The 23,148-nt window shown below is 42.3% G+C and overlaps 1 protein-coding gene across 1 annotated transcript in view; it reads left to right on the top strand.

Moving 5' to 3' along the window:
• The window catches only part of PINX1 (PIN2 (TERF1) interacting telomerase inhibitor 1), a 75,679-nt gene extending 53,804 nt beyond the window's left edge, over window positions 1-21,875 (top strand). The window contains exon 7 of the mRNA XM_065400952.1: window positions 21,077-21,875. Coding sequence (XP_065257024.1) covers window positions 21,077-21,691 — 615 coding nt within the window. The 3' untranslated portion in view covers window positions 21,692-21,875. The remainder of the gene's footprint in view (window positions 1-21,076) is intronic.
• The last annotated feature ends 1,273 nt before the right edge of the window (window positions 21,876-23,148 follow it).

Below are 23,148 nucleotides of genomic sequence, written 5' to 3'. Positions count from 1 at the left end.
AATTCAGCTACGCTATTCGCGTAGCTGAATTTGCGTATCTTAAATCGACCCCCCCCTGTAGTATAGATGTAGCCTAGAGTAGACTAATCTTGCTGTGATGGCCACTTTCCTTCTGTCTTTCACCCACCTCCTCTCTCTTTTCTGTTCAATTTAGGAATGGGCCCAAACCAAAACCCAGCATTTGAAAATTGCTGAAGGCAAGGCTTCATAATTGAGCTCTGAATATCAACGTACCCAAATGTAGCAATGTTCACATTCATCCCCTTAGAGAGCTTTGAGTTGAACTCAGATCCTGACTCAGTGTTGGGTGGGGAAGTAGGAGATTGGGTTAAGGCTAAAATGGGTTATTTAAGGGAGGAGAGTTAACATCACTCAGTTTGACGTAGATACAAAGGCAACCATAATGTGCAAAGCATGGACTAGTAATTAGACTGGGAATCAGAAATTCTGGGCACTAGTCTCCATTCCTGCCATTGAGGGTATGTCTACACTGCAATTAAACACCTGTGGCTGACCCGTGCCCGCTGACTTGAGCTGATGGGGCTTGGGCTGAGGGGCTGTTTAATTGCTGTCTAAACATTCAGGCTCTGGCTACAACCTGAGCTCTGGGACCCTACCATCTCACGGGGTCCTAGAGCCCAGGTTTCCGCCTGAGCCCGAATGTCTACATTGCAATTAAACAGCCCCCTAGCCCGAGCCCCATGAGCCCAAGACAGCTAGCACGACCAGCTGCGGGTTTTTACTTGCAGTGTAGACATTCCCAGTGTGGCTGACCTTGGGCGTGTTCCTCAGTTTCTTCAGCTCTAAAAGGCGATCACATTTTCCTACTGCACGGGGGGTTGTGAGGCTTATTAATGCTTGTAAAGTGCCTTGCGATCCTCTTATAAAAGGTGATACATAAGAGGCAAATTAGTTGCTTGTTTATGAATTTTATTTAGATGTTCATAATGTTTGTGTGTATATAAGATGTTAAAGGAAACTTGGCATTCTCTTTCTAGTCTTAGCTAAGAATCCCGTGGCCATTAGTCAGCAATCCAAAGTACATCTGTCCTCTCACGAGGAGACTGCTTGACCCAGAATTATAATTTATAGACAGTTTGATTTGATTTGGCTTCCATCCCAAAGGACATTGTGCCTTAGTTTCGATAATTTCTGATGTATGTTCCTCAGCTTGGGGAGGCTGTCATTTATCTTTCAAACAACTTGGGCCCCAGCAGTATGTTATGAACCATTGTTACATGAGTCACGGCAGCTTTTCCGTGCCTCTGGACATTTTAGAAAGGCGGGAAGTCAACTCCTCTGTCTCCCATCCCCCTCCTAGTGATGGAGTGTTGTCGGGAAATTCCTTAGTTACTTCAGGAGTGGTTGCTATAGAAAGTGGCCTTTTAAACGTGTTTGTATTGGCTTTTCTAATTGGCTGGCAATACAAGCATCTGACTAGGCAAAAAAAAAAAACCATAAAAACAAACTGTTAGTATCTGCCATCTGATGTTAACATTGGCAGCTTTTTCTTGTAACTATTGCAGTAAAATTAACTCTGGTGGAGGAGTTTTTCAAAGGTACAGATGTACCAAATCTGAATATTTTTTAAACTCTTTAATTAGATTTCGAAATCCCTCCCTCTCCATTTCCAAGATGCCACTCACCATGGCATCTGGGTACCAGGATGTAAGGTGGCATAGAACAATTATTTAAAAGCACCATTATGTTGGTTGGTTTCTTTAATCAGTTAGTAAGTAGCTTTTAACAATTGTGTTGCTCCAAAAATACCAAGACCTAAAACCGTGTTTTAAAAACTGGGCATACAGCAAAGCACATTTTGTGGTCGTTAATGGAGGACTTAGGCCAGGGATCAGCAACCTTTGGCATGCGGCCTGCCAGGGTAAGCACCCTGGTGGGCCGGGCCGGTTTGTTTACCTGCCGCATCCGCAGGTTCGGCCGATCGAGGCTCCCACTGGCCGCGGTTCGCCGCTCCAGGCCAATGGGGGCGGCGGGAAGCGGTGGCCAGCACATCCCTCGGCCCACGCCACTTCCTGCAGCCCCCATTGGCCTGGAGCGGTGAACCATGGCCAGTTGGAGCCGCGATCGGCCGAACCTGCGGACACGGCAGGTAAACAAATCAGCATGCCCACCAGGGTGCTTACCCTGGCAGGCTACGTGCCAAAGGTTGCCGATCCCTGATTTAGGCAATTGAGAGCAGGATTTCTGTTTGTTGGGGGAATGTGGTGGGAGGTTTAAATTGTATTGGTCTCGTGATTGGTGATTAAATGATGAGTGGTAGGGTGGGAAGAAGAGCCCTGCTGCTTTGGGTACTTACTCCTCCTTCTACATCAGGGGTGGCCAACCTGAGCCTGAGAAGGAGAGAGAAATTACCAATGTACATTGCCAAAGAGCCACAGTAATACGGCAGCAGCCCCCCACCAGCTCCACCATCCTGCTCCCAGCGCCTCCCACCCCTCGGCAGCCCCACTGATAAGCGCCTCCCCCTCCCTCCCCGCACCTCCCAATCAACTTTTCTGTGGCATGCAGGAGGCTCGGGTGGGGGAGCAAGGGCACGGCAGGCTCAGGGGAGGGTGCGGGAAAGTGTGGACTGGAGGCAGGGCCTATGGCAGAGCCAGGGGTTGAGCAGTGAGCACCCCCCGGCACATTGGAAAGTTGGCGCCTGTAGCTCCAGCCCCGGAGTCGGTGCCTATACAAGGAGCCGCATATTAACTGCTGAAGAGCCGCATGTGGCTCCGGAGCCCCAGGTTGGCCACCCCTGGTCTACATCATTGTGGTTCTAAATGTGCATCAGGGACTCCCAGAGCTGTGGGGGGGCATCACAATGCTGAGTTCATTCTAACTGAAATGTAAATAATAAGTGTTTTGAATAATTAAAAAAATTAAATGCTGCAGATGTGCACAACGGATCCAGCCAGCCAGCCAGAACGAGGTTTGAATCCGTATAATTTACAGGTCGCTCTGGAGAGACTAGACACAGCAAGCCATAGAAATTGTTTGGTTTTGCCGTCTTCGTTGTTGATTTATTTGTAGTGTACCAAAGATACTACTACTCTGACCGGGGGGGATAGCTCAGTGGTTTGAGCATTGGCCTGCTAAACCCAGGGTTGTGAGTTCAATCCCTGAGGGGGCTATTTAGGGCAAAAATCTGTCTGGGGGTTGGTCCTGCTTTGAGCAGGGGGTTGGACTAGATGACCTCCTGAGGTCCCTTCCAACCCTGATATTGTATGATTCTAAGTTAAAGGTGTCTACCCTCAAGAGCTCATATTCTAAAAACACTATAGTGTAGTTCTTGGAAGATGCACACTCAAATTTTCTTCCTATTGAATCAGTTTCTTCAATAAAATCTCTACCATCTAGTCACTCCTCCTTTACTTATGGCTTCCCCCTTAACTCCCATCTTCTCTATGCCTCACTTTTTTCCCCCTTATCCCTCAGCATTAAATTCCAGGGTGAGTTTTCATTCAGCTCAGAACATGTTACAGTGTAACCTCTTGAAAGGGAGCAAATCCCTTCTCACGCTGGAAGTAAATAAGGCTGCTTTGGTGTTCCATTACCAGCATTGTTGTATGGCTAAAGCTGTGAAATGGGAAGACCCTGGTCTGGAAGGAAATTTTGAGACTGGATTTTAGGTGGTGTAACTTCAGTTTTAATGTGACCAATGTGCTGCATTTGTAACATGGATGGAAGCATCTGTAGTTCTAGCATTTTTATTCAGAATAAAACCTAACAAGTGCCCTGATTTACCGTGAGACATTGACCTTGTACTAGCTAGTACTGCTTAAGGTTCAGTGCTATAAACTTCACTTCAACACCAAGCAAATACCTGCCTTTTAACAAAGACCGTGTTCGCAGGGAAGAGATGGAATATCCCTGGGAAGCCAGCACAATGGTGATACAAATCTACATTACTAGTCAGCACGGACGGTGTGACTAATTTTGCCAGCTGTTAAATTCGGACTCCTTTTATCTACACTACAGAAATGTTGGTTTTGTATCTGTGTCCATGTGGATTAAGGGTCCTAATAGGAATCCTGTTAATACTGTGGATCCCATTTTAGATTGCAAAGACGTGTGTTATTTCAGGGCCAGGTGAACTACCTGTGAGGGATGACGGGCCTTAAACCCAGGCCCTCAGGTCACCAGGTAGCTCACCCGAACCACTGGAGAAGGGGGCTAGCAAAGCTCTAGCTCACAAAGGGCCCCGCCCACAAAACTCCTGACTGGAGGGAGGAGTTCAGCTTCCCTGATTGGCTGGGACACACTACTTAAGCCAGAAAGAAACTCAGGAAGTTGTCCAAGCAACTAGGTAAATCCTTGGCTGGCTGCTGCTACAGACCCTGCCTACTTGACTGACTCCTGAGCCCTGCCTTCCTGCCTGTTCCTGCTTCCCAACCTGTTCCTCCTTATCCCAGGCCCCCGTTTGTTCCTGGTTCTTGCTTTCCTGCCTCATTTCATGTCCCTGCTCCTACGCCCTACCCCAGAATCTGACTCCAGCTTTGACTCCTGACTGTCTCCAGCTCTGACCTTTGGCTTGGCACCAGACTCTGACCCCTGGCTCTGGACTCTAACCATTAGACCTGACCACCCTTGCCCTAGTCCATACAGCACCTGATCATGTTCTGAAATCTTGCAGTTCTAATTCTAATATTATTTTCTGTACATTTCCAAAAGGGCTTTTAAAAAAGTGGGTTACCATCCCCATTATCATTTTGCAGATGATAAATTCTGAGATGCAGAGAGGAGATATGACTTGGCCAAGGTGTCACAGCTTGAAGAAGCTCACATTTCTTGGTGTGAGCGCTTACATTGCATAGAGCAATATATCTTTTTTTTTTTTTTTTTTTAAGTCAGAGGTGCAGTTTGGCTTTCAAAGTATCCAGGACCTTAAGCTCCATGCAAAATGATTTCTTTGAAAGGTCAGGAGCCCCACTCTGCAGTTTTTCTTGTGGCATTAAGTATGGGGTAATTGAGGGAGGAAATAAAAATGAGCTGGCCCTGCTGAATCACTGCAGAGATCTAAATCTAAATGAATTGTCAGGTGTGTGGGCAAAGCACAACTCAGGAGATTTACACTGTCGTAGCTGACTGGGTGGGGCAGGGATGGCACAGAAGAGCTTCTACTATAAAGGAGGAGGGAGGGTAGGAAAATTGACTGACAGGATGGTAAAATGAAAGTAAAAATAGCTTTTAGTGGTGGTCTGGCTATTTAATCTAGACCTGGAAGGATATTGATAAATTGGAGAGGGTTCAGGGAAGAGCCTCAAGAATGATTAAAGAATTAGAAAACATGTCTTATAGTGATAGAATGAAAGATCTTAATCTATTTAGCTTAACAAAGAGAAAGTTAAGGGGTGACTTGATTACAGGCTGTAAGTGTCTATGTGGGGAACAGATACTTGATAATGGGCTCTTCAGCGTAGCAGAGAAAGGTATATGAGGATCCAATGACTGGAAGTTGAAGCTAGACAAATTCGGACTGGAAAGAAGGTGTACATTTTTCATGGTGAGAGTAAGTAACCATTAGAACAACTTACCAAGGGTTGTGGTGGATTCTCTATCCCTGATAGATTGGATGTTTTTCTGAAAGACCTGCTCTAGGAATTATTTTGAGGGAAGTTCTATGGCCTGGTGTTAGACAGGAGGTCAAACTAGATGATTACAGTGTTCCATTCTGGCCTTGGAATCTATGGTAAAAACTAGGGTAGTCAAGTGATTAAAAAAATTAATTGCACGATTAATCACACTGTTAATAGACTACTATTTATTTAAATATTTTTTGATGTTTTCTACATTTTCAAATATATTGATTTCAATTACAACACAATACAAAGTGTACAGTGATCACTTCATATTTATTTTTATTACAAATATTCACACTGTTGAAAAATACTATTTATTTTATTTTTTATTCACCTCATACAAGTACTGTAGTGCAATCTCTTTATCATGAAAGTTGAACTTACACATTTAGAATTATGTACAAAAAAAACTGCATTCAAAAATAAAACAATGTAAAACTTTAGAGCCTACAAATCCACACAGGCCTATTTCTTGTTCAGCCAATCACTCAGACAAACAAGTTTGTTTACATTTGCAGGAGATAGTGCTGCCTGCTTCTTGTTTACAATGTCACCTGAAAGTGAGAACAGGGGTTCTCATGGCACTGTTGTAGCTGGTGTCGCAAGGTATTTACGTGCCAGATGTGCTAACCATTCGTATGCCCCTTCATGCTTCGACCATGATTCCAGAGGACATGCATCCATGCTGATGATGCTCGTTTTAAAAAAAAAAATGTATTAATTAAATTTGTGACTGAACTCCTTGGGAAAGAATTATGTCTCCAGCTCTATTTTACCCACATTCTGCCATATATTTCATGTTATAGTAGTCTTGGATGATGACTCAGCACCTGTTGTTCGTTTTAAGAACACTTTCGCTGCAGATTTGACAATATGCAAAGAAGGTACCAATGTGAGATTTCTAAAGCACTTGCCCCAACGTTTAAGAATCTGAACTGCCTTCCAAAGTCTGAGAGGGATGAAGTGTCTTTCAGAAGTCTTAAAAGAGCAACACTCTGAAGCAGAAACTATAGTACCCAAACCACCAAAAAAGAAAATCAACCTTCTGCTAGTGGCATCTGAGTCAGATGATGAAAATGAACATTCGTCAGTCTGTACTGCTTTGGATTGTTATCTAGCAGAGCCCATCATCAGCATGGACTCATGTCCTCTGGAATGGTGGTTGAAGCTTGAAGGGACATATGAAGCTTTAGCATATCTGGCATGTAAATACCTTGCGACGCCGGCTACAACAGTGCCATGAGAACACCTGTTCTCACTTTCCGGTGACATTGTAAACAAGAAGTGGGCAGCTTTATCTCCCGTAAATGTAAACAAACTTGTTTGTCTTAGCGTTTGGCTGAACGAGAAGTAGGACTGAGTGGACTTGTAGGCTTTAAAGTTTTGCATTGTTTTGTTTTTGAGAGCAGTTATGTAACAAAAAATATATACGTTTGTAAGTTGCACTTTCAAGATAAAGAGCTTGCACTACAGTACTTGTATGAGGTGAATTGAAAATTACTGTTCTGTTGATCATTTTTACAGTGCAAATATTTGTAATAAAAAATAATATAAAGTGAGCAGTGTACACTTTCTATTCTGTGTTGTAATCGAAATCTATATATTGAAAATGTAGAAAACATCCAAAAATATTTAGTAGATTTCAATTGGTATTCTGTTGTTTAACAACGTGATTAAAACTGCGATTAATCACGATTTATTTTTTTGAGTTATCGCGTGAGTTAACTGCGATTAATCAACAGCCCTAATAAAAGCCTTTAACGTTTAGACTGGTAAGCTCCTCAGGGCAGGGGCAGTTTCCTTTTGCAGTATTGTCAACCCCAAATGTTAAAAAAATCATGAGTCAGGCTCACTAAAATCATGAGATTGGCTTTAAAATAATGAGATTATGTAAAAATAATAGATTATCTGTCTTCTGCTTTTTGAGCCTTTAGCACACATGGGGCCACATTTTGAAGCTTTCTCCACAATCACAAGGGCTAGAAACTTACTTTTTCTTTAAGAATGAAGGATGAAATCACATATCCACTTGACTCCAGGAGCTGGGACTTTAAGGAAAACAATAATTATGAGACTCGTGATAAAATCATGAGAGTTGACAACACTGCTTCTGTGAGTTCTCCACAACGCTAAGCACCCTGCCAGTGTCTCAACATATAATAAAAAATGTTTCTAACTAGCATCTGCTCTTAAGTGAGATCCTGCTTCTCAGTGAACTAGCTGGCTACACTGAATTACAGGGAGTCAAGTAAATTACTCAGTCTCTCATTGGAGAGTTAGCACCATGACATATCCTGGCTCCTGTGTTTTTGCTCTAGCTTGAAAACAAAGCTCCATCTATTCTTGACAGCATCTACAGTTACATCATTTCTTAACCACAGACGATAAAGCATTTGACAGATGAGATCTTGGGTTTTCCTCCTGTTTCATCATGCCCTCACTCCTGACGTCTCCCTTTAAATCTTCGCATCTTCCCTCATGCTGCTGCTTATTCCTGAAACAGTTTAAGGACCTAACCAAGAGACATTGGATCACCCCTACTGGTGTGCTTACATGGCACTTCTGTGTATCATAATAACTTGTATTGTTCTGTACCCACTCATGGCTTTAGCTTGTGAGGCAGGGATTACACTCTTGGTGAGGCACATTGGCCAGCTGTGTTCATGTGCATTTTAGTGTACTATATAAATTATAGTAATAAAATCCCGGTAGATCAATAAATCTATTTGGATTTAGAGGCATTGGTATTTCCCCATCCTCTTCTGGTCACTGTTACTAAATATGAATGCAATGCCCTATGCCTAGCGCTTTACAGCCTTTAAAAAAACGCAAAGAGTTGATCATTTTGAATTAGGTGAACTCTGGGAATGACAGTACCAGAGGGAAGTGAGGACCAGGGAAACTGGGAAGAAGGTGCTAACCGAAACTTGTGTGAAGCATTGAAGTTTTGAGAATAAGGCATGAGGAAGTGAAGCAGAGTGTAGTGGAGCAGTTGTCAGCTGTCAAAAGTGAGCCCCTAGAAATGAATTTTGCGGTGGGTATTGGAGGCAGAAAGTGAGGACACTTGGCGTTCTGGAAGAGGAAGGCTACCCTTGGCCTAAGGGCAGCCTGAAAAAAATTGTGAAGTCTGCAAACAGGAGGATGAAATTCTATGGCCTGTGCTATGTGGGAGATCAGACTTAAATTATTGTAATTGTCTTTTCTGTCTTTAAAATCTATGAGCATTGGACACAAGGGTGGCGGTAGATAGAAACAGGCAGGGGAAGAATACAGGTATTTGATGCTGAAAGGTACAGTGAGCTGGTGAAGGGACTAACGGTGTGATCTGCCAAATGGTGGGTGAGGCTGTTGCATAGATTGAAGTAGGAGGAAGTAAGAGCTGAGGCTAGAAAGGAGAAGGGTACAGTAATCTAGGTGAGAGAGAAGCAAGGAGAGAGCCAGGTTTTCAGCAGTGGTGAGGGAAAGGAATACATTACACTCTAATAAAGGACAGGTCTTGAATTAATCTACACAGAGATCAGAACTCCTCCCCTTATTCAGGATATCTGTTCCAGTGTGTCACTGATATCCGAAGTCTTATTGACCAAAACGAAAAAGCCCAGTCTTTGACAGATAGTCTGTATGATGCTATGTGTTTTTTGATGGGAAGTGAAACAGACCAAGGGAACAAATATATACAGGCTGATATAACAGTCCTTATCCCTATAGGACTGAAGGGTACGCAGTCATCAGTGTCTGTTTTATAGGCCAGTGTTCTGCCAGTGGGACAGATGTCAACCCTTATCCATGAATCCCATCATCTTTACTACTGGGGAATGACCCATGGAAACTATAGGTCTCAGCATGCCAAGCTCCGTTTTGCTCAGAGTGGGAAGGCTGCTCAGATCAAACTGGAGCATGGCTCATTAGGCGCTGTGATCTCCAAAGACCATCCCATCCCCCTCGCTGCTAATGTCAGTAGCTGCAACCTCCTCTTGGCAAGTTGGCCATGCAGTTGGTGGCTGGGAAAAGTCTGACATTGACCCTGGTTCGGGCTGTCACTAGAGAGCACTAGAAGCTGTTATTTCAAGGCCAGAACTACTGTCACCAGATCTGTGATCAGTACTGCAGTGTGTGTTCCATTCCATCCCCCACTGTCCCACTTGCTCTGAAACACCCAGTCCCCCGAAACAATCTTCCTCCTAGTGTAATCTCTGAACAGACTGCCTTCCTTCCCCCCCCCCCCCCCCTCACGCTAGGCAGGCTCACCCTGGGCACACATCCTCTCCCTTCCTCCACTCTCTGCACCCTTCTCTCTACCTCCTCAGTTCCCAGTTTCACGCCTCACTTTCCCCCCAGGCAGGGTCTAGACTCAGCTTTCTCAGCCTGGCTGGGATTAAGTGGAAACCCCATACAGCTGCTTTGGGTCATGACTCCCAATCTCTCTCCTTTCAATACCATGAAGAGAGGCAGCACTAGAGGGAGTGGGAGCTGTGCTCGGGAGCAGCCAAGGAACCACTGAGGTGGGTTCACTTTATCCCTAAAAGGCTAAAGAACTGGGAGCAGATATTCTACGGTCTGAGCGCTGGGAAGGGCTTTTTCCCTCCTCTCAGAGAGGAAGGTTTGGAGTCCTTTCAGGGCCAGCAGCAATTAGTCTGGCAGCCATTCGCTAATGCCAAGTGATCATCAGGACCTAGATCCTTGTGCACAGAGGTTCTGGCCAGGTAGAGTTATTCCACACTAAGCAGTATGGGGGTCTCTGCAGAAAAGGTGATGTGATAATACTGTGCATTTCTGTCCCACATCTGTTGTTTATTTGTTAATGTATAGTGCCCATATGTGTGCTGATTGCTTCAGAGAAAACAGATCCATCCCCCAGAGAGCTTACAATCCAAGGGATGGATATGACAAGTGAGGGTATAACGTACACAAGGGATGGGGTAAGGAAGGACACTGGTTATGTGGATGTTCAGCTGGGCCTATGTACAACTTGGGGGGTGGGGGGTTGTTTTTTTGTTTGTTTTTTAAGTTTAAAATGGTCACGTTTTGTAGGTGCTGGTGTGGAAGTGCGTCTTTTGGAGGGATCGGAATCCTGTGAGGCCCATGATTTGGTTGTCATTTTGGAAGGGTGCCCCAAGTATAAGGGGAAGCTTGCAGAAGGCATGGAAACATTTATGAAAGAAGGCAAGAGGTGTCCCAGCTGATCTCTTTGGCAGAGTGCTTGGGATGGTCACCAGGAGACCAGGTCAGAAATGTAGGCAGGGGATGTGTGATCTAAGTCCTTGAAAGCAAGAACAAGAAGATCACGTACAAAATGAATTACACCTCACAAGTGAATTTCCCACGGCCACACAGCATGTCTTTGTCAGAGCTGGGCCTAGAATCCTTTCTGCACTCAAACCCTTTATGAAGACCCACTTCGTCCATGAGGCCCCCAACTGCCCCCCCCCCCAAGGTAAGAATGCGTATGATTTTATTCTGCATATACACTCAGTTCCCTCCACTTCCAACACATCTTGTCTTTCTGTACCTCCTAGACTACAAGCTCTCCTGGGTGGGGAGTACGTTGTGTTTCTGTTGCTTGCCCTGTCTGAGCACCTTGCTGGTCTCCTGATTGGCAGTCCTGTACTGTAACCACGAGGATAGCCTTCTTGGCACCGTGCAAAGGAGAGGAACTAGTTAGCGATGATGGCTTGTTAAGCAGATATGTGACTAAAAGGTGACAAAGACTTTCTTAACAGCTCCTCTGCTACCACTCACTGAAAAACAGGAAATGTCTGTATCCCCAGTGCAAGAGCTCTGACTTGATTCTGGTTATATGGATCATCTCTGAAGCTAATTACCCCCTTATGGAGTAATTTCAACTGTGTATTTTCCTTTCATAGAAAGACTTTTTAAGGAAAAGCCCCTAGAGAATCGGGCAATACAGTTTTTATATTCCTCCGAGGAACTTTAATTCCTGATTTTACGTGACCAAAGAGGTACAAGTAAAGGTTCCCATAGGTCCATATTATTTTCAGATTTCAAAATACATGTGTTTTCCTCATCCTTTAGAAACCAAGCCCTGCTGTTGACACGGCTTCCTCTGATAATCTTGGCCAGAAATCTTTTCCGTCTTTTGGGTATTTTCAAGTGCATTACGGCATCATTCCTCCCAACTGCTTATCTCAACAGAATCTCCCCACGCCCCCATCCTCTGATATCCTTGCTTGTGCTTTGGCTACCGAGTGCACTGCCATTTGTCCCATCCAGTCCGTGTAACTGGTGCCATATCTGACAGTGGGGAGCAGACCGCAATCCTTCTCTTCAACCAACAATTGAAGAGGGTTTGGTGTACTAGAGTCTGACTAAAAGGATTAACAGTTATGTCTAAAACAGACACATTCCAAGTGCAGCTGAACAGTTCCTGCAGAATCACATGCTGGTAACACAATTGCCCCTAGAAGAAGGGTCTGTTCTCAGTGCATCTTTACCATCTTTAATTCCATGGGGGAATAAAGCTATATTATTGCAAACTTAAACATCAGGAAATTAAAAAGCTGAGGCTGCCTTATAATTCTGCCACTGTAGTATGGTAATCTTTAATTGTATGGTCACATATTTCCCAAATAATATATCCTCCGGTTTATCTGCAACACAAATGTGTATGAACCTGCAGTACTATATGTGCCAATTAAACAGTTCCTGTAAGTCATTTATATGATAAGGACACAGACTTGGAGAAAATTCTACAGGTGAAATATTACAGCATAGTGAAAATGCGTGCTTGGCATGTATAAGAAGATGATTGTATGCTCTTCAAGGCAGGGGCCATGTCTTTCTATGCCTTTGTACAGCACGTGTAACAATGAGGTCTTTCATTCTGATTGGAGTCTCTGCATGCTACTGCAATACGAGTAATAAAGAATTCAGGGCTGTCTAGCCCTGTCTGGAAGGCTATACTGGACTATTATAGCATTGAAATGAGTGTAAGTGCACAAGGATGTCAAGATTAATCTGAGGTGATCTGTGTGTATCTAGGGTTGTAATTGTATTTGAAAAATAGTATGTGGTCATATTATTGAAGATTATCATACTGCATATGTACAAAGGGATTTGACTAACCTAAGGCTGCATGCTCATCCTTAACCGGGGTATCTTTGGAACACTTAACCTTGCCAATTTAAGGCTGCATAAAGGTACGGTCTTGATATTTCCATAATACTTTCTACTTCTTCCCTTGGAGGATCTCAAAGCACTTTGCAAACATTTAATTCATGAAAAACTTACAACTCCCTTGTGAGTCAGTTAAGGATTATTAGACCCGTTTAACAGCTGGATAGCCTGAAGCACAGATAGAGTAAGTGACTTCTTGTTCAAGACTGCACTGTGAGTCGATAGCAGAGCTAGGAATGGCGTATGGGAGACCTGGCCCTCCCAGGCCTGTGCTCTGATTACCAGACCATATTTCCTCTATTATTATGCAAGGCGAGAACACACTGATTAGGACTTCTAAATAAGTCCCTTGGAAGAGGGAAGATGAGGTCACTGTTTGGATTTCTGTATTGTACGAATAGAGGACTCCAAAGGGAAATATCTTCCTTAGCCATGTTTAGTAAATCTAACACACAGTTGTAATTTACAAGGAAATGAATAGGAAGAGGAATTTTGTGACCTCAGCTGTGTAGGTAGAGTGGATTGGGATGTCACCCAGAATGTCTAGGTGTCTTGCTTTCCTTTTCACAGCTTGGTTATTACTGTATGCGGTGCATCAATTTACCCTCTTTTTCCCTCTCCTTATCCCCCAAACATCTTCCCCATCATGTTATGTTGCATGTTATCTCCTCCCGCTGTGTTCACCTTTGGGTTTACATATCCTGCCCTGCTAGGCCGCGATTTGCCTGCTGCTTCTGGTTGTTTACACTACAATACGTGCGGTTCTACTCTAAGAACAGCAGCATGAGGTTCCATAAGAATTTTTTTGTGACACCCTATCACGTTTGCTAAGCAAATATTAGAAAAATGTTTGTCCTGACTGCCAGTGCTGTTGGCCCAGCCTGGGATCTGAAAGTAAAGCATGTCCTTTGTGGCTGTTATATCACCAGTAATTAAAATCTTTCTGGCCAAATTTTTATCTGGTGCACCTATGCAACTCTGTAATCTTCAAATTCTGCCATGAGTTACATCTGTGTTCAGTGGGGTTGAATAGGTGTAACTGAAGGCAAAATTTGGCTCTGCACTTGGAGTTTACTTACAAGTCTGTTATGATGCGTGAGCCAGATTAGAATCCAGCTCAGGCTCTGGGAGCTGTGTATGCTCTTTAGGACTGATCAGCAATAAAAATGTATTGTTTCTAAAATAGGAAAATAGAATTCTGGATACATAGGGTTCACATCTGTCGAGTAAGATGACATCTTCCTGTTTTTAACTGAAACCACATTTGAATTTAAAGAGAAATAAAAGCTGAAATTGTCTATTTGCCGAGATCTTTGGCACAAGCTCTTGGCAGAAAGTTTATAAAGCAACCTGGGATGTTTAACACCATTTTAACTGAAGTGCCTCATTTCTGAATTCAAGAGGAAAAAAGACTTAATAAATACAACGGCATATATACGATAAATGTGCAGAAGTGTCTAAATAATGTCTTGGAATCCATATTTTGACGGTTACTTAAAAGCAAAGTAATTTTAGATTTATACAGTAGGACTTTTATAGTGAAGTGCTCTTTTGTTTTCTTGTCCAAAACCTGCTTTATAAGCAGGGATTCACTATAATAGGCAAAGACCTATCTGGAAAAGATCCCTTACCTTTTATACCGTAAAAGTAGTGGCAGCACCTCTTTTCACCCTCTCCATTTGCAGAGCTGAAGCAGTAGTAGCAAAACTGGTTCCTCTTCACTCCTTGCAGGAAACAGCTGCATCAAGGCTGGAAGTCACAGATTCCTCCTCTCCCAAACCCCTGTCTTTGTCTGCTTAGTCAGAACAGAGGGGCGGGAGAAGGAGATGATGCCTATGGAATGCAGCGTTTAGCATCTAACTGGTGGGTAACGTATTTTCCAAGGTGTCTAGCGCAGTAGAATCTGCTTATAGGAGAGGGGGAAATAGTAACGCTATACTGGTTGCAGTAACCAGAATTAAAGTCCTTTTCAAACATGCTGCCACCATTCAGGATTCTAATTCTGCTTCACAATAAATGGAATTTTCACACTTGAAGTTTACTTATAAGTGGGTTCTACAGTTTAGGATTAATGTACATATGCCATTACATCCTTGTAATGTAACGTGAGGGTCCAAGAGGAAATGAAGGAGAACAATGAATAGCAGAAAAGGAACAAGATATTAGGGAAAGAAAAGACTGAATGTTTGAGATCTTTCTTCTGGATAATAGGGTCTGTTGTATTAATGTGGATGGAATATATGGGCCAAAGGTGTTAGCATAACCCAGTTACTGTCTAACATTAAATAGTGTTAAACTTGGGAGAGTGGGCTACAGAACTATGGGAACAGTTTTTAAAAATATGGTGCTTAAACTAAAAACACCACTACAACCATTACTTGCTGTGTTGTCTGTTTGGTCCCAATCCTGCAAACAGTTATGCACATGCCTTGCTCAAGTGTTTACAGCCTATACCCCTGATCCTACAAGCTTCTCAGAGCAGCGACCCGTGTTATCTTTAATGTCTATAAAGTGCCATGCACATCTGTTCATTTGCTGTGCTTCTTTACATCAGCATTGGACCTGGGGTGGAAAGACACTAGGCAGCCATGAGCTTTTTCTTGTACATCTCCCTTGTACCACTTCCAAGGGAGTGGTACAAACTCATCTCTGCAATGAGGACCTAAAGTAGCAGTCATGACACCAGATTCTCTAAATCTCATTGGTACGGTTCCTCAATAAGGAAATCGCCTCTCCGCTCTGACAGAGCAAAGAGTCAGGAGGTAGGATGCATAGGTTTTTAAGGCCAGAAGGGACCCTTATGATCATATAATCTGACGTCCTGTAACACAGACCATAGATATACTCAGTAATTTCTGCACCAATCCCAACTTCTGTTATTTAGGAGAGCATCTATCAAAAATAGGGCTCTCAAGCAATCAAAAAAATTAATCGCAATTAATAGCATGCTTAAAAAATTAATCACGCTGTTAATAATAGAAGATCATTTATTTAAATATTTTTTGATCCCAACAAGTGCGGAGCGACGCATGTTCATTTTCATCATCTGAGTCAGATGCCACCAGCAGAAGGCCAATTTTCTTTTTTGGTGGTTCGGGTTCTGTAGTTTCCACATCAGTGTTGCTCTTTTAAGATGTCTGAAAGCATTCTCCACACCTCGTTCCTATCAGATTTTGGAAGGTAGTTCAGATTCTTAAACCTTGGATCGGGTGCTGTAGCTATCTTTAGAAATCTCACATTGGTACCTTCTTTGCGTTTTGTCAAATCTGCAGTGAAAATGTTCTTTAAAAGAACAACGTGCTGGGTCATCATCCGAGACTACTTTAACACGAAATATATTGCAGAATGCAGGTAAAACAGAGCAGAAGACATACAATTCTCCCCCAAAGAGTTCAGTCACAAAATTAATTAATGCATTAATTTTTTTAATGAGCGTCATCAGCATGGAAGCATGTCCTCTGGAATGGTGGCCGAAGCATGAAGGGGCATACAAATGTTTAGCACATCTGGCATGTAAATACCTTCCAATGCCAGCTACAAAAGTGCCATGCGAATACTTCTTCTCACTTTTAGGTGACGTAAATAAGAAGCGGGCAACATTTATCTTCCGTAAATGTAAACAAACTTGTTTCTTTTAGCGACTGGCTGAACAAGAAGTAGGACTGAGTGGACTCGTAGGCCCTAAAATTTTACATTGTTTTGTGTTTGAGTGCAGTTATGTAACCAAAAAAAAATCTACATTTGTAAGTTGCATTTTCACGATAAAGAGATCAGTACTTGTATGAGGTGAATTGAAAAATACTATTTCTTTTCTTTATCATTTTTACAGTGCAAATATTTGTAATAAAAATAAAATAAAGTGAGCATTGTACACTTTGTATTCTGTGTTGTAATTGAAATCAATATATTTGATAATGTAGAAGAACATCCAAAAATATTTAATAAATATCAGTTGGTATTCTATTGTTTAAACAGTGTGATTAAAACTGAGATTAAACACGATTAATTCTTTTTAATCACGATTAATTTTTTTGAGTTAACTGCAATTAATCGACAGTCCTAATTAAAAATATGTTCAACCTTATTCTACTATGCCATCCTCAGTGCCACTGTACTTTTTATTCCATGCCATTCTGATAGTCATGTAAGTGACAACTCCTGTTAATATAATAACAGGGAAGCTGAGACATGGGGAGGTAAAGGGACTTGACCGAGGTGTCATAGTGAGTCAGTGGCAGAGGCTGAACTAGAATCTGGATCTTCTGACTCCCGATCTTGGCCTTGAGGCATTAAGAACAGCCTTCTCTCCTGTTCAGAGTTCATGAACCTATTTGAACTAACACAAGATCCACTGTTGCTTACATAGTAACCACCAGTTATTTTGTAGATGATTGATTAGTTACTACCTCGCTTTCCCTCCTAGAAACACGTGGGACCCAGTTTTTCTGTCTGGACTTCTGTGCTACTAACTCAGCTCTTACTCTCCTCTGCTGTTGTCAAGTTTCTGTGTGTCTTTTAACAACTGTCCCTTTCCCTACCAAAGGTGGCTGCATTTCAGTGGTGGGTGAAATATTTCCTATACATAGTTGGTAACTCACTTTGGGCTGAAAGGTGCTAGGTAAGTATAAGGTAACATGGGGGAAAACCTGACCCCACTGAAGTCAATTGGCCTTTTGCCACTGACTTCAGAGGATCCAGGATTTCATGCTGTAAGGTTGTTGTTCTGCTAACCTATTATTGAAATCAGCTTTGTGTTTTTTAAAAAAAGTAAAAAATTTGAATATCAGTAAATGCTTAGCGCTTCAAAGCATGTTTCGTAGGGTGCAAAAAATTAAGTAATTCTGCATCTCACCTTTCTAGAGGTTGGACAGAAGCCATGTGTATAGTTCTAGGATGTTTCCATGGTTTCTTAATCAGGTACAACATAGAAGGGGAGGAGGAACATTTCTGGCACTTAACAGCCCTTCCAGATGATTTACGGTTTTACATAAGCTTTCCCTAAACTGAAGGGGTTTTTTTTAGGGTTGGCACCTCCTTCCCTGTCTCCATGCCCTGCTAGTTTTGTGTTCAGTGGCCCATGGTTATTAAAATTCTTATCAATACAGGAATTTCTGTGGAGTGTGCTTGTTTTCTGGGATCACAAATGCCTTCTGAAGTTATCGGCTTAGCCAAAGAACAAGTTTCTGTGCCACATTTTTAAAAATAAATGTATAAGGTTCAGTTAATATTCACATTCAATTACAGTAATTAAATTGTCAGAATCAGAACTTGCCAAAGGAATTAACAAACCCTTTCCTGATTTGCCCCAGGGTTATTGGCGCTCTGTCCCTGAGGACATTTTGTATATCAGCAAGGGCCAGGTTTGGCTTGTGTCCATTGCTGAGAAAACTGGGAGACCATTTGTCATTTTGTAGAGCAAGGTGTCAAAATCATCTTGCAGGTAGATTGAAAAAGAAAAGAAAGTGACCCGTTTAAATTTGCCTTACCAGGGCAGCTATTTTTGATCTGCACCAATGTTGCTTGGTAGGACTCAAATTGGAAGATACCTTGTTACAAAGACTGGGCTGTGCTAACAATCTAACAATTTATTCTGTGGATTCTGCCTTGTCAAACTTTTCCTGCATCTTCCCCCATGAAATGTAGAAAAATTGTGGGGGGACGGGGCAGGGAGGAGCAGGAATTCAGCTTTAAATAACATTTCTTAATAACAGAGTCCTACAGTTGCATTAACTGTGCTTAAATTCCCCCTTTTAAACAAGGTGTATTCCTAGAGGGAAAAGTACCTAATTTTTTTAACTGCCCACGCAAACATTACTGGAATCTCAAGTGTAACGTTATTTTCGTTCTACTAGAATAACTCTCTTGAGAGCAGATATGAGGAAGTAGCCACTCTTGATGCATCGCTAATGACACAAACCTGCAAATTCTTGCTCACACGAGTAAAGATTACTGACATGAGTAAAGACCTGTACCTGGAAATCCTCACTTAAAAACTTAGAAAACCCCACTTCAGCTAGCCAGTTAAATATCATACCCTAAAGAGGACTGAGACCACTCATGTATGGCACCAAACAATAACTACAATATTTGAGGTCAGTGGTTTTATATTCTCCCCATTCACTGCTGCCCTTCACCCTGTGCAGCAGTTTAAATCGATGTGGCTATAAAATGCTAGCTACCATTCTGATTTGATTGCATTTTACACCCACTTTGTGGTGGTACAAGATGAGAACGGCCATAATGGGTCAGACCAAGGATCCAGCTAGCCCAGTATCCTGTCTTCCGACAATGGCCAATGCCAGGTGCCTCAGAGGGAATGAACAGAACAGACAATCGTCGAGTGATCCACCCCCTACTGTCCACTCACAGCTTCTGCCTGTCAGAGGCTATGGACACCCAGAGCACGGGGTTGCATCCATGACCATCTTGGCTAATAGCCATAGATGGACCTATCCTACATGAACTTATCCAATTCTTTTTTGAATCCCATTATACTTTTGGCCTTCACAACATCACCTGGCAACGAGTTCCACGGGTTGACTGTGTGTTGTGTGAAGAAATACTTTAGTTTATTTTAAACCAGCTGCCTATTAATTTATTTAGGTGGCCCCTGGTTCTCATGTTATGTGAAGGATTAAATAACACTTCCTTATTCACTTTGTCCTCACCAGTCATCATTTTATAGATCTCTATTATATTCCCCCCTTAGTCGTATCCAAGCTGAAAAGTCCCAGTCTTTTTAATCTCTCCTCAAATGGAAGCTGTTCTATACCCTTAATTATTTTTGTTGTCCTTCCCTGTACCTTTTCCAATTATAATATATCTTTTTTGAGATGGGATGACCATAACTGCATGAAGTATTCAAGGTGTACGTATACCGTAGATTTATATAGTGGCATTATGATATTTACTGTCTTATTATCTATCTCTTTCCTAATAATTCCCAGTGTTCGGCTAGCTTTTTTGACTGCCACTGCACATTGAGTGGATGTTTTCAGAGAATTATTCACAAGGACTCCAAGATTTCTTCCTTGTTTGTTTGTAAATAATGGACACCTTAACATGCTTTGTATTTTCAACCCAGTTTATTTCTATCGCTTTATTAAAAAGTTAATCCTTTTCTTAATCCCGTCTGTCCATTACTCAACTCTGGTTATTTGCTTCTTATTTTATATATATTGTCTAGATACAGGATCTCTTCTCAAACTGTGCATGTGCAGAACCACTGTTGAGTTCAGCGGTGGTTCTTGGTGTGAAAGCCTTGCTAAATCTGGCCTATAATGGAGTTTGTTCTTTCTGATAGTTTTGCTGTGTGTGTAATATATATTATATTAAGGGAACATTAAGGCTGCAAAGGCAAGCACTCAAAAGTTAAGAAATGCCAGAATTAAGGTTACTTGAGCATTATTGAAAAATGTATTATTTTCCCCCTAGCCTCGTTCTCAGAAACAGTGAGCCATTTTTGCTGAAATCTTCCCAGAATGTTCAGCCTGAGGCGGACACATGGCATGGAAAATGTCAGCCCAAACAGTTAGCCTGGCAAAGTTAGAAAAAAACAGAAAATGGTCTTATAATGAGAAGCGTCAGGCAACCTTCATGAACTATATTAAGTAGTGTGGTACTATGGTCAAATGGGAACACCTAGGGTGAAATGATACGAAACAGTTATGAAAGAACTTTTCAAATGATCACAGGTGTTAGATGAGATTTGTTACCTCAGTCTCCTCCTGCCAGTGCTGGAGTGTTCCCTACAACATATGTTCTAGTGCTTTAAGTATCTTCCGGGGATGAGGTTTCCACCTCTTCCCTTGGGAGACTATGCCACAGATTAATAGAACTCACTATATTTTTCCTCACCACTTTGCATCTTGTGGAGACATTTGTACCTGTGCAAAGTGGGTGTAATACAGTATTCTGATTTGGGAGCATTTTAAACATGCTTTGCATTTGCATAGATGACTGCATATGGTGCAAACCAATAAAGAATTAGGCCCCCTTAAGTCTAAATGTTCCTTGCCTTAATTTTATCTCCTTATTCCTCAGTATACCCCCTTGTGTGATACCAAAATATTGGCAATGTTCATAAAAAAAATGTAGTATGTTCTCTCCTTTCCCTTGCCAATTTAAGAGGGTGGGTTGGTTGGTTGGTTCCCTCTCCCCTTCACACTGCACTAATTGCTAGATCCTGTTCCCACTGAAATCCATGGGATTTCTGCCATGACTTTCAGAGTAGGGTCTAGTGTCTGACCCTAGATACTTTTCTTGTTTTCTCTCTTTAGATGTTGAAATGCAAAAAAAAACCCTTTAAATCCATATGCTGAAAATCTTTTTCCTGATCACCTTTAAATTATTTCCCCCAGGAGGACAACACCTGTGCGGATTCTCCGGAAGAGGACAGAAAAGAAGACCAGGGGATGCCCAACCCAGTGGACCATAGTAATACAGTGACCAGCACCATGACGGTGCAAGAGTATTTTGCCAAGCGCATGGCAAAACTGAAGAAATTCCAGAAAGAACCAGAGAGTGAGTTAGCTGATCCTGGCACAACCGCAGCTGAAGACTTAGAGTCTTCACAAGGACTGAAAACCAAATCCAAAAAGAAAAAGAAAAGCCGGAAAAATGCTGAGGCAGAGAACGTGGACGGTTATGAAGAACCAAAGGTGAAACGCTCCAGAACAGATGGCTTGTGGGAAGAAGAACTGGAGATAGCAAACACTGAATACCAACCAGGGAAAAAGAAAAAGAAAGCTAAAGGTCAACGCAAAGGTGAAGATGTCAGTTGTGATGGAAATTCTTGTGTTTTCCCAGGGAGCGGAGAAATTTACCCTGGAACATCTGACAGGGAAAATCTTGGTGAAGACGACTCCGAGAGAAAGCAAAAGAAACCATATAAGAAAAAACACAAAAAGCAGAAAAAAGAAGCAGCTGAGTATGTCGACGGAATGCAGAGAAAAAAGAAGAAACGTTCAAGTTAACTTAGCAGTGTCTTGGACTTTGGAATGAGTTAGACGTTGACATGTTGAATATGAAGCCTGTAAATGCTAGCCAGACATCAAAATGTAGTTCATCCCATGTGTAGCACTCTGTCTCTATCAGTACTGAAACCTCAGACTCTTTAAACACAGCTCTTGTTGGCAGGGCGGGAATACATTGTCTCGTCATAGGTGGGGATGAAGCATGCTATTAACTGTTGTACATAACAGTGCTGTGGGCTAGGCTTTTCCCAAGTCTACTGTAGTTAGGCTCTGCCTGTGCTCCAGTAATCAGTAGTTAGCCCGCCCCCCCCCCCCTCCTTCCCACCCACCCCCCGCCAGCAAGATCTATACTTTAGCACAGTGGACTTGAATCTACTCTCGCTTACACTGGTATCATTTCACTGAAGTCAGTCACCAGTTGCTAGTGTGAGAAAAGAACAGGACTGTGTTATAACAGAAAATGCCTACAGATCACTACCCCATCCACTGCCCTCTTCCCAGCCTTGCAAAATTTTAATTCAGTTGCATTTTTTTTATCATCCCTGTTTTCTTTTGTGCCAATGCAGTTGCCTTCTGTGAGTCTGAGCATGTACCATATAGATGTGTATAACCTTTTCATTGGTTTCCTTTTGCAGCTAAAATGAATTTTGCTTCTTCTTAAAATGCCTGCTCTAATTAAAGGATTGTGCCCATGTGTCAGTGCAGGAGAATGGAACGAAATAGTTCCTTTTGTTCCCTAGCCAGTAGTTAACTATTGCCGGGAAGGTATTTTGTTGTTACAGAGCTACACAAGAATTCTTTTTAGTAGCCTTGGCCGTGTAGCTTAACTTTGAGTTTCAGGCCACAATTCTGGTATTTACATTGACCCATTCAGTGTTCAAAATGTCACACTTGAGGAGCTTTGTAGGTGGCATACCTATTAGCAAAATACTTTAAACAAATGTAGCTGTTCGCATGCATTGAGGGAAGGAGTTGCCATTTGTACAAGGAAAACCGAATTGATTAGTACAATTTAGCTATTTAAATGTATTTTTTAAAATTGGCTATACATTTGAAATGGAGGACAGCTAATGTTGGGACACACGACGCCAGTGTACACCAGTGTAAATGCCGAGGACCAGATCCTGGCGCACTTACTCAGATAGAGTGGTGGGATCGCCAAGAGATACTGGAGTAAGGGTGGCAGAATCAGGGCCTAAAGAAGCATTTTCCCTTGGACCCTTTTACAAACCTTGAGCCTGCTTCTGATTTCATTTGCACCAGGGAGGAACTCCATTGAAGTCAGGAGAGTTACTCTGGATTTCAGTCAGTGTAACCAAGTAGAGCTTGGCTTTTAATATTGTTTTATTCCAGTTGTGCATTTGACTCTGGGCCAGAGTCTCTTTATGTCACCACTCTAAATCTGGAGTAACTCCACTGGCCTTGTCCTGACAGATAAAAAGGGAGGGTTTGGGTTG

This window comes from Emys orbicularis, chromosome 3 (assembly GCF_028017835.1).
Source record: "Emys orbicularis isolate rEmyOrb1 chromosome 3, rEmyOrb1.hap1, whole genome shotgun sequence".
Classification (NCBI taxonomy): Eukaryota; Metazoa; Chordata; order Testudines; family Emydidae; genus Emys; species Emys orbicularis.
The sequence above is the reverse complement of the archived record's forward strand: the minus strand, read 5'-3'. Positions and strand labels throughout refer to the sequence as shown.